We start from the raw sequence: 18,039 nt of genomic DNA on the forward strand, positions 1-18,039 counted from the left end.
ATAAACAACATCTGCAAAGTTACAACGCTCAAAGTTCAATGCAAAGGAAGATATTTGCTTTTAAAGAAAAGGACTACAACAAACGGCTGGTAGGAACTACACGACATTCCTCCCGGGGTAGTGACATCAGCAACCCTAACATGTACATAAGCCCCGCCCCCTGAACACACAGTCCATGTTGAGAAGAGGAAGAGTTGTTGTAGTCGAGCACATTTGTGAGTCAGCTCAAACTTTAGCATGCGTGGCTTTTTTCCCAACTAGCACCTGATTGGATCTAGAAAAGTAGGCGTTTCATTCAGCCTGTCTACTGTCAGTTGGAGGGGCGTGGTTACGGATGTTAAGCAGACACCAAAACCGTCAAACCGACGTCATCAGGGAAGGTCCTCCAATGCAGAGGGGAGGGGCCTTTTCAGATTTTGATTAAAGATTACGAAGCCAAAAAATCGTTTTGTGTGGATTGACTTGCATGGATGAACTGTTCACCACAAAACGATCAATTTAGGCAAATAAAGTAAATATGGTCAATTTTGATATCATGTGGACTTTAACCACTCCCCTCAAACCGCGAGTTTGCTATGAGCGAGATGGAGAGGAGGCTAAAGTAACAACACACACATCACAACACTCGAGAAAAGTTGTTTGCAACTTCCGGTTCACACGTTTAGTTTATTGCAAAATATGCATTGAAATATTTAAATATTTTGAGTGTACGGAAATTCATTATTCGCAGTGCTTCATGGGAGTGGGCGGAGCTAAAGAGCTATTTTGGCAAGTGCTGCTTTTTTTGACTGATTGGTGTAATTTTCTGCACAGCATCATGGGAAATGTAGTTTTTCACCAGGAATTTCACTGTTAAACATGATTAATTTAAAAACTAAGCTGGAATAATGCGGGCTGACGGCTTCAACAGAAGCAAACGCTATCGATTAACAACCTCGTAGCTCACAGTCTTTAAAGGTTTATAAGTTATATAGTTCACAAAATCAATTTGCCTATGGAGAAAATAAATGGAGTTTCTATTACAGTTTTAAATTGTAAAATGTACAGGTAGTTAAATTTTTTACTGTATTTTAGCTGCCAGTTGTGTTTGTTCCAGTCAGCTGTTATTTTCTCTTGAGCTGCGAGTGAGGTGGAGTGAAGGGCCGTTCAGACAGGGGAAAGTGTGTGTGTGTGTGTGTGTGTGTGTGTGTGTGTTTGTGAAAGTGCTCTGAGCGGACGGGACGTGTGCTGCCTTGCCCCACAAAGCATTCATGTGTGACTAAAACAACCTCAGCTGCCCCACCTAGAGACACACAACTGACAGCCGACAGCAACTACACACACACATATACACAGAAACTTCTGAACCAGCAGTCAACGGCCTGTCAAACACCCATGACACAACCGGCTAGCAACACTAAAGCAACTTTCTAAAACACATTAGCAACTATACAGGTCACACTCGCAACCAACAAGCAATGCAACCATGAAAAATGTCCTAGCAACTTCTGGGCAATGAATCCATATTGATATGTATCTGGAAAAAAATCCACAATATTAATAATAAACTTTAGCCTACATCTAAATATCAGGCATGTGAAATTATGACAAATACATTGTTGTTGTATAGTAAAATGTACCTCTCAAAGTTATAATAATAATACAATAAATTGTATTATTATTATAAGGAATATAATAATATATTCACCCATGTTTTAATAAATGTATATTTTGCTGTAGATTAATCGTTATACTTTTGTTTACATTTTTAAAAAATGATCAAATTGTTAACATTTTAAGAAATAATTTCATTCGTAAAGTTTTGCAAAATTCGATGATTATGATATATTGAAATTTTTATATAAAATTTGTATTAAATCATAAAACAGAGAATGAAAACTTTGCATGGGGTAGTATTATTTATATACTATAATAGTATTTATTGACATTTGAATTATTATTATTTTAAATGTTCATTTTAATTTTAGTTTAAGTTTTAGTCATTTTGTGATGTGCTTTTCTCATTTTTATTAGTTTGCTTTATTTAAAAAATATTCAATTCTAATTAGCTTTAAGTTTATTAAGTTTCTCATCTAATATGTACATTATATTTGATATCAGCTTTATTACATTTAACAACAATTATTTTTTATAGTTTTTAACACTGCATTCATTCTTGAGGCCTAGCAAACATGTGGAATGCATTTCCTTTCCCATTAATGACATCAAATACAGATAAATATCAATATTGAATAATGTGTGTGTGTGTGTGTGTGTGTGTGTGTGTCTGTGTGTGTGTGTGTATGTGTGTGTGTGTGTCTGTCTGTGTCTGTCTGTGTCTGTGTGTGTGTGTGTGTGTTTGTGTGTGTGTGTCTCTACAGTCTCTCGTCCATCAGTCAGCGCCAGCCTGTTTACTGCAGTGACGTCATGAACCTCCTGTGTTTATTCCCCAGACAGATCTCTAACACAGGAGAGACGCCCGTCTCACTGTCTCTGTCTCTCTTCCTCTCAGAGTCTCACAGGGACACACACACACTAGAGTAAACACAGCGAGAGCAAAGAGAGATCTAATCAGAGAGAGAGAGAGAGAGAGAGAGAGAGAGAGAGAGAGAGAGAGAGAGAGAGAGAGAGAGAGAGAGAGAGAGAGAGAGAGAGAGAGAGAGAGAGAGAGAGAGAGAGAGAGAGAGAGATGTAGGACATTCCCAAATGTACTATGATGCTGAGATTCCTGTATCATAGTTTTCATATGATACTCATCAAGATACCAGGATGTTACCATTTGAAAAACCACTGAATATATAAACCTGTGTTTATAAAACACACACACACACACACACACACACACACACACACACACACACACACACACACACACAAGTGAGGACTACATTAGTGCATTGACTTCCATTGATTTTCTATCAAGTTATGATATTTTATATTGCCAAAACCCAAGCCCTCCATCACAGAAACATGCGCTAAACACTAGATTTAAATACAAACTAGTTTTAGACGATTTATAAGCATTTTAAGGGGATTAAATAGCAAGGACCAGTAAAATGTCCACTCCTCACTGATAGGTTGTATTGTATAATATTTCACTATATAAGTGAGGACAATTGGACCTCACAAGTATAGCTTAACCTGTACACACACACACACACACACACACACACACACACACACGCGCACACACACACATGCACACACACACACACACACACACACACACGCACACACACACACACACACACACACACACAGTGTACAGTTGCTGTTACGCTGCAGGGAAAAAGTGATCCAGTATAAAATGTGTTCCACCCAGTTGCCCTCAAACACTGGGCATGTGTGTTTCTACTACAGACAGGAGAACACACAACCAGAAAAAAACTAAAAACTTACGTCTAGAATTGTATCACAATAGTAACATTTTCTGCACTCAGGAATCTGAAAAGATTGTGTATTCCACAAGAGATGTAAATGCAGCTTTCTCCTAACCCTAAACAATGAATCTTTGTTAATGACGATTAGATTTCATTCTTGTGTAAATAATATAAAGTCAAACCGCATCAAGCATGAATTGAGGCCGGAGTCTGACCAATACATTTGCATTACTGTCCAGGCATTTGGGATAAAGATTTTTATGGATAATCCATTTTTTTAACTCTTACAAAGAGCAAATGATATTGGATGAAATGTGACTTGTGTGTATATTATCGGCATGAATGTCTTAGTTTAAAAGAAGATAAAAGAAAGAAAAAACAGAGGATATGAAATATTGCGACCTGACCCGGTGTGATGATAAATGTGTGTGTGTGTGTGTGTGTGTGTGTGTGTGTGTGTGTGTGTGTGTGTGTGTGTGTGTGACTTACCTGTAGAAGACATTTGCTGACATCACTGGCACACAGAGCTTTGTTACAGCCATTGATGACGGTCAGTCCAGACAGAAGAAATAACAGAGAGATCAGGACGGGACAGAGGAACAGAGCCGGACGCATCCTGACCAAAACCACACACACACACACCTGAAGCCGAGAGAGAGAGAGAGAGAGAGCGAGAGAGAGAGAGAGAGAGAGAGAGAGAGAGAGAGAGAGAGAGAGAGAGAGAAAGAGAGAGAGAGAGAGAGAGAGAGAGAGAGAGAGAGAGAGAGAGAGAGAGAGAGAGAGAGAGAAAGAGAGAGAGAGAGAGAGAGCGAGAGAGAGAGAAGGGAGGGACAAAAATATTAATTATAATAGTTATTATTTATTATTAATAATAATATAGATGTATACACCATGATACCATATGACAGTAGTATACACCATTACCATACACCATGGTACATCTCCAAATCTATAGCATATTAAAAATATATATATATATTTTGTTTTTTGTTGTTGTGTGTCCATAGGACAGCAGCTGGTTCGTAATTTTTGTTTTTTTGTTTTGTTTTTTTTACTTGGAAAATATGATCCAGCTACGTCACATTCAAGCAAATTAAACACAGATCTGGAATGCAGAAAACTGCGAAACTTTCTGCTGGCATGTGTTTGAACGTTTCTTTCTTCATTTGACTTAAAAACAAAGAAAACGTTGCATTTAAACGCCGCAAATACTGGTTTACTTAATATTATATAGGCATCCAAAAAGAGCTGCTGATTCTCAAACATGACGCAAAAACACTATGGATTATCACGTCACAGATTTGGCATATACGTCACATCTTTACATGTATTTTGGCACATAAAACATGCACACTTACTGTATGACTTTGAAGCGTTCTCAACACTTTCCTTTGTTTTTTTGACTTTCTCTCATACGGATCTCTTGTCTTGGCTCCTTTTACTCTGAATAGAAACATGAGCGGCTTTGATACATAGAAATGGAATAAGTGAGTAGAAAGGCAATTAGCGGAACATCCGGGTCCTACAGGGGGCGTGGCTTAATAGCCCGGATATAGTTTTTTCTCAGTTTGATATTGCACGGGTCTACATAATAATTCTTCTATTTTAACTCTACGCTATGTATTTTCAATTAAAGCTCTATTGAAGTTTCTCAGTGTTATTGTTCAGTTGTGACTTTTACCTGCAGAATCGGGAAGAAGCGCACAATCGAGGTCACGTTAAAACTGTTACTTTTCTCAGCGCTGATCGTTTCGACCAATCACAATCGCCTGTGCGGATCTTCAACGCACGTCACCCAACGTACAAACCCTTTTGAATTAACGGTTTTAAATAAAGATTTTTGTGACGCTCCTATTACCATGAATGAGATTGTAGAAGCAATTAATTCATTAAAAAATGGAAAATCTCCTGGCACTGATGGGCTCACTTCAGAGTTTTATAAACTATTTAGCAAAAAAATAGCATCATTTCTATTAGAGGTTTTTAGAGAAAGCATAGAGAAAAAAACTCTTCCCCCCACCCTATGTCAAGGAATAATAACCCTAATACCAAAGCCAAATAAAGATCCCCTTTTCATTGATAATTGGCGCCCAATCACTTTATTAAATAATGACTACAAATTAATAGCTTTAGTTATGGCCAAAAGACTAAAATGTGTCCTAAATTCCATCATTGATGAAACACAGTCAGGATTTCTGCCAAACAGACATATATCAAACAACATACGCTTAATATTAGATCTATTGGACTATTCATATTTACTCCCAAAAGAAAGTTTTATTTTATTTTTGGACTACTATAAAGCATTTGACACATTAGAACGTGAGTTTTTGTTTCAAGCACTAAATAGAATTGGTTTTGGAGACTCCTTCTGTAATATGGTCAAAATGCTGTATATGAATAGTAGTAGCTCCATTAAGTTAAGTAACGGTACCTCTCCCAGATTCTTCTTAAACCGTGGAGTGAGACAGGGATGTCCAGTATCTCCCTATCTTTTTTTAATTGCGACACAATTTCTTAGTTTGCACATCAAAGCAAGCCAGCTAAAAGGCATCAGCATTGGCAATACAGAGATAATTATTAATCAGTTAGCGGATGATACTGCTTTGTTCCTAGAAGACTCTCTGCAAATACCAGCAGCCTTATGTACTCTTCACCTCTTTTCTAAAGCCTCGGGCCTACATCTAAATCTAAATAAATGTGAATTACTTCCGATAAAAAACAGTATGATCTCTTCAATTGGTGGTATTGCAGTTAAAAACTGTATTACATATTTGGGTATACAAATAACCAATGATAACTCGAGATGCTCTGCTAATTTGGACCCAATTATTATAAAAACAACAAAACGCCTAAACTGCTGGCTGCAGAGAGACCTTTCTTTGAAAGGCAGAGGCTTGCTGGTTAAAGCAGAGGGTCTGTCCCGCCTGACTTATGCTGCTCAGTCACTGTACATTGATAAACACACTTGTAAAATTATCGATGGAATCTTAGTTAAATTTTTATGGAAAAACAAATCCCATTATTTGAAAAAGTCAGTGATACTAAATTCTCAACAAAAGGGTGGCTTAAATTTAATTGATTTCAGTTCATTAAATAACACAATTAAAATAAATTGGCTTAATCGATTCCTTAAAAACCCCTCCTCTATTTGGAATATTTTCCCTCAGCTTGCCTTCTCGCAACTTGGTGGTGCAAAGTTTGCTTTAATGTGTAATTATGATATTTACAAACTCCCTGTCAAACTATCTAACTTTCACCAACAAGTTCTTTTGGCGTGGACTCTCATCTACAAGCATAACTTTTCTCCTCATCGGTGTTACATATGGAACAATAGGAACATTTTATTTAAGAATAAATCTTTGTTCTATAATAACTGGTTCAGTAATGGAATATTTCATGTTAGACAACTCCTTAATAACGAAGGTCTGCTTTTTAGGTATGCAGAGTTTCTTTCAGAATATAATATACCGGTAACTCCCAAAGAGTTTGCCACAGTTATGGATGCTATTCCATCTGGCATACTCATGCTTTTCAAAAATAATGCTCTCTCTTTGGGTTCTTTATCTTTTCCTGAACCTATCAACACTCCTATTGGTGAGATATGTTTCACTATAAAAAAAGGACGAAATTATAAAGTAAGAGTTCTATTCCTTGAGAACATTATTTCTGCCCCTCCTGCAATCTCATACTGGAATGGACTTTTTGATAATTTAAATTGGAAAAATATATGGTCCATACAACAAAGGTTTCTCCTCACAAACAAAGTAAAGGAAATATCTTTTAAATTAATTCATAATATTTACCCAGTTAAAAATTTCCTTAAGAAAAAATTCAGATCTAATTTTGACACTAATTGCTCTTTCTGTCAGAATGACACTGAAACTCTTCTTCATTTATTTTGGTCGTGCAGTTTTACTCAGCAACTTTGGAAAGATGTTAGTTGGTTTATCTCAAGCAATATCTTGCAAAATTTCTCTACGAATCCTAAAAGTGTTATTTTTGGATTCAAATGCCTGCTTTATGATAAATCTAATTATTTTCCTATGTAGATTTTATATTCACAAATGCAAGTTTTCAAATTGTAAACCAATTTTTTTGGTGTTCTTACATGAGATAAAACATTACTTAATTACAATTTCATCCTCTCTTAACCCAAAAGCACTAAGAACATGTAAAATTTGCAAGACCTACAAACTTTTTACTTTATTAAATGTTTAGACTTATTCATTTTAAGTAATGCCCTCTTTCTTCTTTTTTCTTTTTTTTTTCTTTTCCCCATTCTTGTTTACATCACTGTATTTTTGTTATTCTTAATAATTGTTTTATTATTTGGTTGTTTCACACTGTAAAATGAATGTTCAAATAAAGCATTAAAAAAAAAAAAAAAAAAAAAAAAATTAACGGTTTTAAACGAATTTGGTTTTATTAATACGGAGAAAAACTTTGATTTACTTTATAAATCTATTACTTGACTAGCAAAATGTCATATTCATAAATGTAAATGTTCGAAACTAAAGCCATTATTCAAAGTTTTCTCAACGAATAACGTTACCTTCAAACGCTTTTTAAAATTTAAACCCCCCCCCCCCTTTAAATTTTGTCGCATTTTCTTGTCCTAACATCCTCTAATTGTTTGCATCTCCTTTATTTATTTGCTTAAATTTCCTTGTATTATTATTATTGTACGTGTTGTCTTGTTTTTTTCTTCTTCTCTCCTCTGGTGGCTTTTCCGGTTCTTTTTTTTTTTACATGTTGATACTATTTGTTCTCTATTGTATATTATATCTAATAAAAAAATTAAGGTTTTAAACGAATATACCAGTGCACATGTCTCCAGTAAGCCAAAAACGTCCTGATGTCTGAATGCACCTCGATGGAAAAATCCGCTTTTTGAGCCTCTTAGCGCCCCCTAGAGGAAGAGTCCTGTCTCACATCACCGCCCAGTGAACTCTTACGGGATAGTTCACCCAAAAATTAAAATGTTGTCATCATTTATTCACCCTCATCTTGTTCCAAACATGTATGAGTTTCTTTCTTCTGTTGAACACACACATTTTTTTATATTTTAAAGAATGTTGTTGACTAAAGAGTTGACGGCACGGCACCCATTGACAACTTCCATAGTAGCAAAATATATATTACCCTGGAAGTCTCTAGTTACTAAAATTCTTCAAAATATCATCTTTTGTGTTAATCAGAGGAACTAATACAGGTTTGGGAACAATTTGAGGGGAAGTAAATGACAACATATTTTTTTATTTTGGGGTGAACTATCCCTTTAGAGACAGACAAGAGTCAGATTCAGTTTAACAATAGAGCAAATATTGTTGTCTCATAATAAATTGTTGGTCTTTTCCTCATTTATGTGATTTTGAATTAAAAAGGATCTGCCAAAATGTTTAAAAGTTTCACGAGGCCCAAACAAAAGGGCACGCAATTAAAGATCTGGACTGCTGTTTATCAAAAAACAACAACAATGAAATTATTAATTATAAAATTATTAAAAAAATATATATTTTTAAGAAAATTGTCTATATTATTTGTATTAGTTATTTTCTTATTCATTATTTATAAATTATTATTGGTTTTCCTTTCATTATTTATTAATAGTTCCAAAAAACAATGCAATATTCAAACATTTCATACCGATAAAATGTACAAGACTGAACTAAATATTTTTTTTTATAGATAAGTCTTTGATGTTGATTAATATTTTTTAAAATTGTATTTGTCCACTCTGCCATCTGCTGGACACTCTTATTATATCTAAATATTAAATACAAACTAAATATCCGAGTGGCGATTAGTTTTTGATTTCATAACCAATAAAATGTATTCAATTATATATTATAAATATGTACATCCTCATGTAACAAGTAAATATTAAAGGCCTAAACAAAAGGAAATGCAATTAAAGATCCAAAAACAACAACAATAATGATATTATTAATTATAAATATTATAAAAAATATATATTTTAAGAAAATGGTCTTATAAATAATATATTATTTGTATTATTTATTTCCTTATTTATAAATTATTATTGTTTTTCCTTTCCTTTAATTATTTATGGTTTGTTTTTTAATAGTTCCAAAAACAATGCAATATTCAAACAGTTCATACTGAACTAAATTATTTTTTTTAAAGAGATGTTGATTAATATTCTTTAACATTTAATTTGTCCACTCTGCCATCTGCTGGCGATTAAATTCTTTGAGCTTTTATGCAGAGTATAGAAACATTTATATTCACTGGTAAATTCAATGACTTGTACATTAAACAAAAAAGAAGAAGAAGAAGAAGAAGAAGAGCAAAACTGTTTTTGATTTCACAACCAATAAAATTTATTCAATTATATATTACAAATATGTACATCCTCATGTAACAAGTAAATATTAAAATAGACATATTTTTAGAACCATCGTTCAAAAGGCATTACGTTGTAAAAAATAGGTTTCGTTTGTGATCTCACATTAAAATTGTAAAAGTAAGGGGTATTTTTTTTCCTATTGAGAAACCACAACAAACTTTTTCATTTTTTTTCTTTTTCTTTTCTAAATGTGCGCAAGACACAAGAGACGACACGCAAAGAAGTGGATGTTACTAACAGACACAAGAATGGCGTAAAAGAACCAGGACCACTTCAGTAAACCTCACCACGGTACAACTTTTCAGAAAGGGACGAACCTGCGAAAGCATGCACATTATAGAAATCACAAGTCAAAAAACATCGGCTTTGATGGATAAAAGAGGGGGAAAAATAAAAATAAAAATAAACGAAACAGAAAAAGCATTTCAAAACACATGCTTAAAGAGTTAAGCAAACATCAACAGCAACAACAACGAAGAACTTCAATGTAAAAACAACTTTGGTCCATTAAACATTAGACAAAACAAAGTTTACAATCAAAATATTTATTACTTAAACTTTTTCCGTCCTCTCAGTTTTCTTTCATTTTTTTTTTTACAAGTTAAAAACAATAATTACATGGCTATTTACAAATGCACAATCAGTATGTATAAAATAAGTTAAAAAATGAGGAGCACAATCTATACATAATCTATGAACACTCACTGTAGAAACATGTTGGACTGAGATCTCTTTCTTTCTTAACGGAGGACGACGAATCTCTCTCTCTCTCTCTCTCTCTCTCTCTCTCTCGCTTCCCGATGGCGGTCTTCACCCTCCGGAAGGCTGGCTTTGTACGACACTCCTCTTTGTTGACCCAAGGTGGTCTACCGTTCTGGATAGTGGACCTCAGGGTTAAGTGCGTTTTAGTAAAGGCCTGAAGTCTAAACACTCGTGTGGTGAAGTCGAACCAGAACTTGAACAGCAAACACAGACTGAACCGGTGATGCCTGGAAGTGCAGCGCTCTTTTCTTTTTGACTTCTTTTATTATAAATCTTGGAGAGTCACACGAACACACGACATACATGCGCACACACACACACACACACACACACACACACACACGCACACACACCTCCGAATCAAGTGCTTGGTGTTTATCACGCTACGCACATCTTGACTTCATCACTTGTCACGGTCCGACAGCTTACGAAACGTTATGTTGTCTCCTTATCTCGTCGCCAGGTCATATCGGCGTCAGGTCGAAGTCGTCGTTGACCTCTACGAGAGGGATGTAGAATTCGGGGATCTCGAAAATGCTGGTCGACTTGTACGTGGCGGGATCCAGTTCCTGCAGTTTTAGCTGCCACTCCAGCCGCTGAACCGCGTTTAACGCCGCGGCTTCATGTTGCTGACGCATCAAGAGACAAGTCTGCAGAAAAACAGAGATTTGCGTCAGTTGTGACAGTGACTATAAATAGGTTAGTGATAATCTAACCACTGATATGGAGAATAACTTGCTTTTGGAGTGAAATCCACTTGATTTAAATGTTTAATTATCTGATGCTGTAACAATTATGTATTTTTAAGTATATAGCTAAAGTAGGCATGTGCCGGTATCAATTTTATCATAAATTGTGCCGGTATCATATTTCGTCAGACTCGTATTCTTTCGTCATACTCGTATTCTTTCGTCAGACTCGTATTCTTTCGTCACACTCGTATTCTTTCGTCAGACTCGTATTCTTTCGTCATACTCGTACTCTTTCGTCAGACTCGTATTCTTTCGTCAGACTCGTATTCTTTCGTCAGACTCGTATTCTTTCGTCACACTCGTATTCTTTCGTCAGACTCGTATTCTTTCGTCATACTCGTACTCTTTCGTCAAACTCGTATTCTTTCGTCACACTCGTACTCTTTCGTCAGACTCGTATTCTTTCGTCATACTCGTATTCTTTCGTCACACTCGTATTCTTTCGTCAGACTCGTATTCTTTCGTCATACTCGTACTCTTTCGTCAAACTCGTATTCTTTCGTCACACTCGTACTCTTTCGTCAGACTCGTATTCTTTCGTCACACTCGTATTCTTTCGTCACACTCGTACTCTTTCGTCACACTCGTATTCTTTCGTCATACTCGTATTCTTTCGTCAGACTCGTATTCTTTCGTCACACTCGTATTCTTTCGTCAGACTCGTATTCTTTCGTCATACTCGTACTCTTTCGTCACACTCGTATTCTTTCGTCAGACTCGTATTCTTTCGTCAGACTCGTATTCTTTCGTCACACTCGTATTCTTTCGTCAGACTCGTATTCTTTCGTCATACTCGTACTCTTTCGTCAAACTCGTATTCTTTCGTCACACTCGTACTCTTTCGTCAGACTCGTATTCTTTCGTCATACTCGTACTCTTTCGTCAAACTCGTATTCTTTCGTCACACTCGTACTCTTTCGTCAGACTCGTATTCTTTCGTCATACTCGTATTCTTTCGTCAGACTCGTATTCTTTCGTCATACTCGTACTCTTTCGTCAAACTCGTATTCTTTCGTCACACTCGTACTCTTTCGTCAAACTCGTATTCTTTCGTCACACTCGTACTCTTTCGTCAAACTCGTATTCTTTCGTCACACTCGTACTCTTTCGTCACACTCGTATTCTTTCGTCATACTCGTATTCTTTCGTCAGACTCGTATTCTTTCGTCACACTCGTATTCTTTCGTCAGACTCGTATTCTTTCGTCATACTCGTACTCTTTCGTCACACTCGTATTCTTTCGTCAGACTCGTATTCTTTCGTCAGACTCGTATTCTTTCGTCACACTCGTATTCTTTCGTCAGACTCGTATTCTTTCGTCATACTCGTACTCTTTCGTCAAACTCGTATTCTTTCGTCACACTCGTACTCTTTCGTCAGACTCGTATTCTTTCGTCATACTCGTACTCTTTCGTCAAACTCGTATTCTTTCGTCACACTCGTACTCTTTCGTCAGACTCGTATTCTTTCGTCATACTCGTATTCTTTCGTCAGACTCGTATTCTTTCGTCATACTCGTACTCTTTCGTCAAACTCGTATTCTTTCGTCACACTCGTACTCTTTCGTCAAACTCGTATTCTTTCGTCACACTCGTACTCTTTCGTCAAACTCGTATTCTTTCGTCACACTCGTACTCTTTCGTCACACTCGTATTCTTTCGTCATACTCGTATTCTTTCGTCACACTCGTATTCTTTCGTCAGACTCGTATTCTTTCGTCAGACTCGTATTCTTTCGTCAGACTCGTGTTCTTTCGTCAGACTCGTATTCTTTCGTCATACTCGTACTCTTTCGTCAAACTCGTATTCTTTCGTCACACTCGTACTCTTTCGTCAGACTCGTATTCTTTCGTCACACTCGTATTCTTTCGTCAGACTCGTATTCTTTCGTCAGACTCGTATTCTTTCGTCACACTCGTATTCTTTCGTCACACTCGTATTCTTTCGTCATACTCGTATTCTTTCGTCACACTCGTATTCTTTCGTCACACTCGTATTCTTTCGTCAGACTCGTATTCTTTCGTCAGACTCGTATTCTTTCGTCACACTCGTATTCTTTCGTCATACTCGTATTCTTTCGTCACACTCGTATTCTTTCGTCATACTCGTATTCTTTCGTCACACTCGTATTCTTTCGTCAGACTCGTATTCTTTCGTCAGACTCGTATTCTTTCGTCATACTCGTACTCTTTCGTCATACTCGTATTCTTTCGTCAGACTCGTATTCTTTCGTCATACTCGTACTCTTTCGTCAGACTCGTATTCTTTCGTCACACTCGTATTCTTTCGTCACACTCGTATTCTCGTATTCTTTCGTCACACTCGTATTCTTTCGTCACACTCGTATTCTTTCGCCATACTCGTATTCTTTCGTCACGCTCGTATTCTTTCGTCACACTCGTATTCTTTCGTCACACTCGTATTCTTTCGTCACACTCGTATTCTTTCGTCATACTCGTATTCTTTCGTCAGACTCGTATTCTTTCGTCATACTCGTACTCTTTCGTCAGACTCGTATTCTTTCGTCACACTCGTATTCTTTCGTCACACTCGTATTCTCGTATTCTTTCGTCACACTCGTATTCTTTCGTCACACTCGTATTCTTTCGCCATACTCGTATTCTTTCGTCACGCTCGTATTCTTTCGTCACACTCGTATTCTTTCGTCACACTCGTATTCTTTCGTCACACTCGTATTCTTTCGTCACACTCGTATTCTTTCGTCACACTCGTATTCTTTCGTCACACTCGTATTCTTTCGTCACACTCGTATTCTTTCGCCATACTCGTATTCTTTCGCCATACTCGTATTCTTTCGCCATACTCGTATTCTTTCGTCATACTCGTATTCTTTCGTCACACTCGTATTCTTTCGCCATACTCGTATTCTTTCGTCATACTCGTATTCTTTCGTCAGACTCGTATTCTTTCGTCACACTCGTATTCTTTCGTCACGCTCGTATTCTTTCGTCAGACTCGTATTCTTTCGTCAGACTCGTATTCTTTCGTCACACTCGTATTCTTTCGTCAGACTCGTATTCTTTCGTCACACTCGTATTCTTTCGTCACACTCGTATTCTTTCGTCACACTCGCGTTCTTTCGTCACACTCGTATTCTTTCGTCACACTCGTATTCTTTCGTCAGACTCGTATTCTTTCGCCACACTCGTATTCTTTCGTCACACTCGTATTCTTTCGCCATACTCGTATTCTTTCGCCATACTCGTATTCTTTCGTCAGACTCGTATTCTTTCGCCATACTCGTATTCTTTCGTCACACTCGTATTCTTTCGTCACACTCGTATTCTTTCGTCACACTCGTATTCTTTCGTCACACTCGTATTCTTTCGTCACACTCGTATTCTTTCGTCACACTCGTATTCTTTCGTCACACTCGTATTCTTTCGCCATACTCGTATTCTTTCGTCACACTCGTATTCTTTCGTCACACTCGTATTCTTTCGTCACACTCGTATTCTTTCGTCACACTCGTATTCTTTCGTCACACTCGTATTCTTTCGCCCTACTCGTATTCTTTCGCCATACTCGTATTCTTTCGTCAGACTCGTATTCTTTCGTCACACTCGTATTCTTTCGCCATACTCGTATTCTTTCGTCACACTCGTATTCTTTCGTCACACTCGTATTCTTTCGTCACACTCGTATTCTTTCGTCACACTCGTATTCTTTCGTCACACTCGTATTCTTTCGTCACACTCGTATTCTTTCGTCACACTCGTATTCTTTCGTCACACTCGTATTCTTTCGCCATACTCGTATTCTTTCGCCATACTCGTATTCTTTCGCCATACTCGTATTCTTTCGCCATACTCGTATTCTTTCGTCATACTCGTATTCTTTCGTCAGACTCGTATTCTTTCGTCAGACTCGTATTCTTTCGTCACACTCGTATTCTTTCGTCACACTCGCGTTCTTTCGTCACACTCGCGTTCTTTCGTCACACTCGCGTTCTTTCGTCACACTCGCGTTCTTTCGTCACACTCGTGTTCTTTCGTCATACTCGTATTCTAGGCAGAATGCTCCATAAGGCTTTGATTATGAGGCGTGTCTTAACCGAACCAGGAAAAAAAAAAACTCGGCACTCAATTGGATAGACCTACAACCAATCAGAGCAACGCAGTAAGTGACGTATGTTGAGCGACGCATAGTTGTCAACTGTACGCACGCTGGAAGAAGTAGTAAATTAATGAGGGTAAACGATCTTTGCCGTTGTTGTAAAAAGAAGTACTTACTTCTTTGAAGCGGAGTACTTACAAGCACGAATACAATTTTTGAGAGAAATACAAAGGTGTATGTATATACGAACATACAAAAGTTTTCCGTTTAGGATTAGATCTCGACAATAAAGCAAATAAATCTTCTCGCATTTGTCGGCCCTGCCTCAACTTTATAACACGGTTGCAACGCGACTTGACTGAAAGACGACGAAAGAGACCATGCTGAAGAAGCGTGTTCATCTGAGGCTTCAGAGAAAAGAGATCGTGAGCACATCCCTTCTATTGGTTTTCAATGCGTCCCGTCTTCTTAGCGACCATCGGAGCCGGCTGATAAATTAAACTTTTGCCGAATCCCGTTGGAAGGACGGCAAACACATCTTTCCAATCGACAAATGCCTTGATTGCGGTTCTCTGTTCGTCTTTTAAAGTCCCACTCCGATCATATTTTGAGCTATTTTGAAACATTCCCAGTGGTCTTTAAATTATGATTATGCCATTTTTAGCCAAAATCTCAAAACCTGTGCCGTTTTCTGGGACTTCGCTTCAGCAGAGCGGCAGTAGCTCATTAGCAATTCGCCTCTGCGTTGTGGGCGGAGCCGTTGGCACGGAGAAGCATTACAGTATTATATATACACGTTAATTATTATTATCCGAAGTTAATCAAAGTTATCACCGATCACCGATCATTATTTCACTCCGAGACGTCGCGGTAAAAAACAGCTCGACTTCGTCTATTTCATCCCTCCCACAGTGATCAATCAGGACATATTTAGTATCAGTGGATTGCTCGGAATTTCGGGATTATTATGATGCTAATGTCACCGCTCTATCTGAAAAACTGACTGACTCTCTCACGAGTGATGGGCTTGACACACGAGAGGACAACGACTGCGACAGGCGAAACTCGTCGCCACCCGGCGTGTGCAAGTCTACTTGGACGAGCACGGAATTTCACATGCACGAATGTCGCCTGTTGCTTGGCTGGAGGAGGCTGGCTGCCCTCTCTCTTTATGTAATGATGTAATTACTGACGGTATCAGTCTGTGCTCTCCAAACTTTAGTTTTGACGATTAATAGACGGTGAAAAGTGACTTATTTGTTACAGTATGTGTTCCAATTTGAGTATGAGCTCGTGGCCCCGCCCAGTGGAGTTACTACGTCATAACTCCAGTCTATTTTAAACGGCATTTTTGCGTCTGCTACTGATTCACAGACATTTGAATGTAGAAATACTCAGAAATACAACTTTGAGCTTATTTTTCTCAAGATATGTCCTCTAACATCAGAAAAATGCCACAAGAACATGTTAACACCTAGAAAAACATGATTTTCATCGGAGTGGGTCTTTAAAATGAATGCGCTGTCGATTTCTTTTATAACAGACGCGATAGCGGAATCTAAACATCTCAGTTCTCCAGCTGCAGTCGTCTTCATCTTTGTGGAAAACCAATTCAACCCAACCGCTCTTTGATGACGTGGTGATTACGTAACCGCAGATCATCTGTCCATCATCGATTAAAGCCCGCCCTGGCAATTTGATTGGCTCTGCCTTCTGGGAGCAAATTCACAATTTCAATTCAATTCGTGGATTTTATTTCAATCTTGATTCAAAATTGACTCATTTGGATAAATAGGAAGGCTACAGTATATAGCCTACATGTTATTTTTTCTCAAGGAAAAATATATCTCACATAATGCTGTAAACATACAGAGAGCCTATCAGCTGGTTTTATAAAAGGTTAAAAATAACAAAGTGTTATTATAATAAAAACTGCATTATATTTAATTATGTAATGACACAAGTAAAAAGATAATAAATATGTAATATAGTGCACATATTTAGCAAAATACTCTCTATAGCTATTTTTTCTAGTCAACTAACGTGCTGGTCATTAAATGGCTTTCCTGAGGTAAATGTAATGTTCTGTGACACAATAGTTCTCCTGCAGTTTTATTGACCTCTTTCCGTGGTTAAAAAACACTGATTGATCGATATTATGTATGAGGCATATATACCTTTCGGTAAGTTGTACTGTATCTTTAAATAAAATGTAACAGATGATCGGTTTACAGTGTTACAGTGATAGGTCACATTTACAAGCGCCAAAACCGTAGTAATAAAATAGACAGAATCTGAGAGCTGAGAATTTTTTCATATCAAAAATAACCTGCTCTCTGCGTGAGTAAATGGATGTGTGGCGTGAGAGCGTGTGAAAAGTGTCAGTTGCGTGAGTCTCATGGTGAATGCGTGAGAATTGGCAGCCCTGCTTTTAGAAGTGGGATAAATCGTCTGCGACGTTCCTCCTTCCGCCATGCTTCTTCTCCATGTGAGGATTGTTTACATTTGACTAGAGCGTGCGCTGCGCAGCATGCACACAGTGCTTATACATGTGGGTATAGTTTACATCAGAGTGCGCACGTGTTTTGCGCAGCATACACGCAGTTTTTTTTTTAAGCGGTTGATGGAAAATAAGCTAATGTGCGTTCTAAAAATCTAAATTCGGATCTATTATTTTTCACTGTATTTTGAAGTTCCCGCGATAACAAAATCGTGCA

The 18,039-nt window shown here is 37.4% G+C and overlaps 1 protein-coding gene across 2 annotated transcripts in view; it reads right to left on the minus strand.

Moving 5' to 3' along the window:
* Positions 1–9,686: 9,686 nt before the first annotated feature.
* ankrd12 (ankyrin repeat domain 12) overlaps positions 9,687–18,039 on the minus strand; it is a 79,644-nt gene continuing 71,291 nt past the window's right edge. For both annotated transcript variants that reach the window (XM_079612851.1, XM_079612850.1), the window contains one exon: positions 9,687–11,144. In XM_079612851.1, coding sequence (XP_079468977.1) covers positions 10,959–11,144 — 186 coding nt within the window. In that variant the 3' untranslated portion in view covers positions 9,687–10,958. The remainder of the gene's footprint in view (positions 11,145–18,039) is intronic.

This window comes from Phoxinus phoxinus (assembly GCF_949152265.1).
Source record: "Phoxinus phoxinus genome assembly, chromosome: 5".
Lineage (NCBI taxonomy): Eukaryota > Metazoa > Chordata > Actinopteri > Cypriniformes > Leuciscidae > Phoxinus > Phoxinus phoxinus.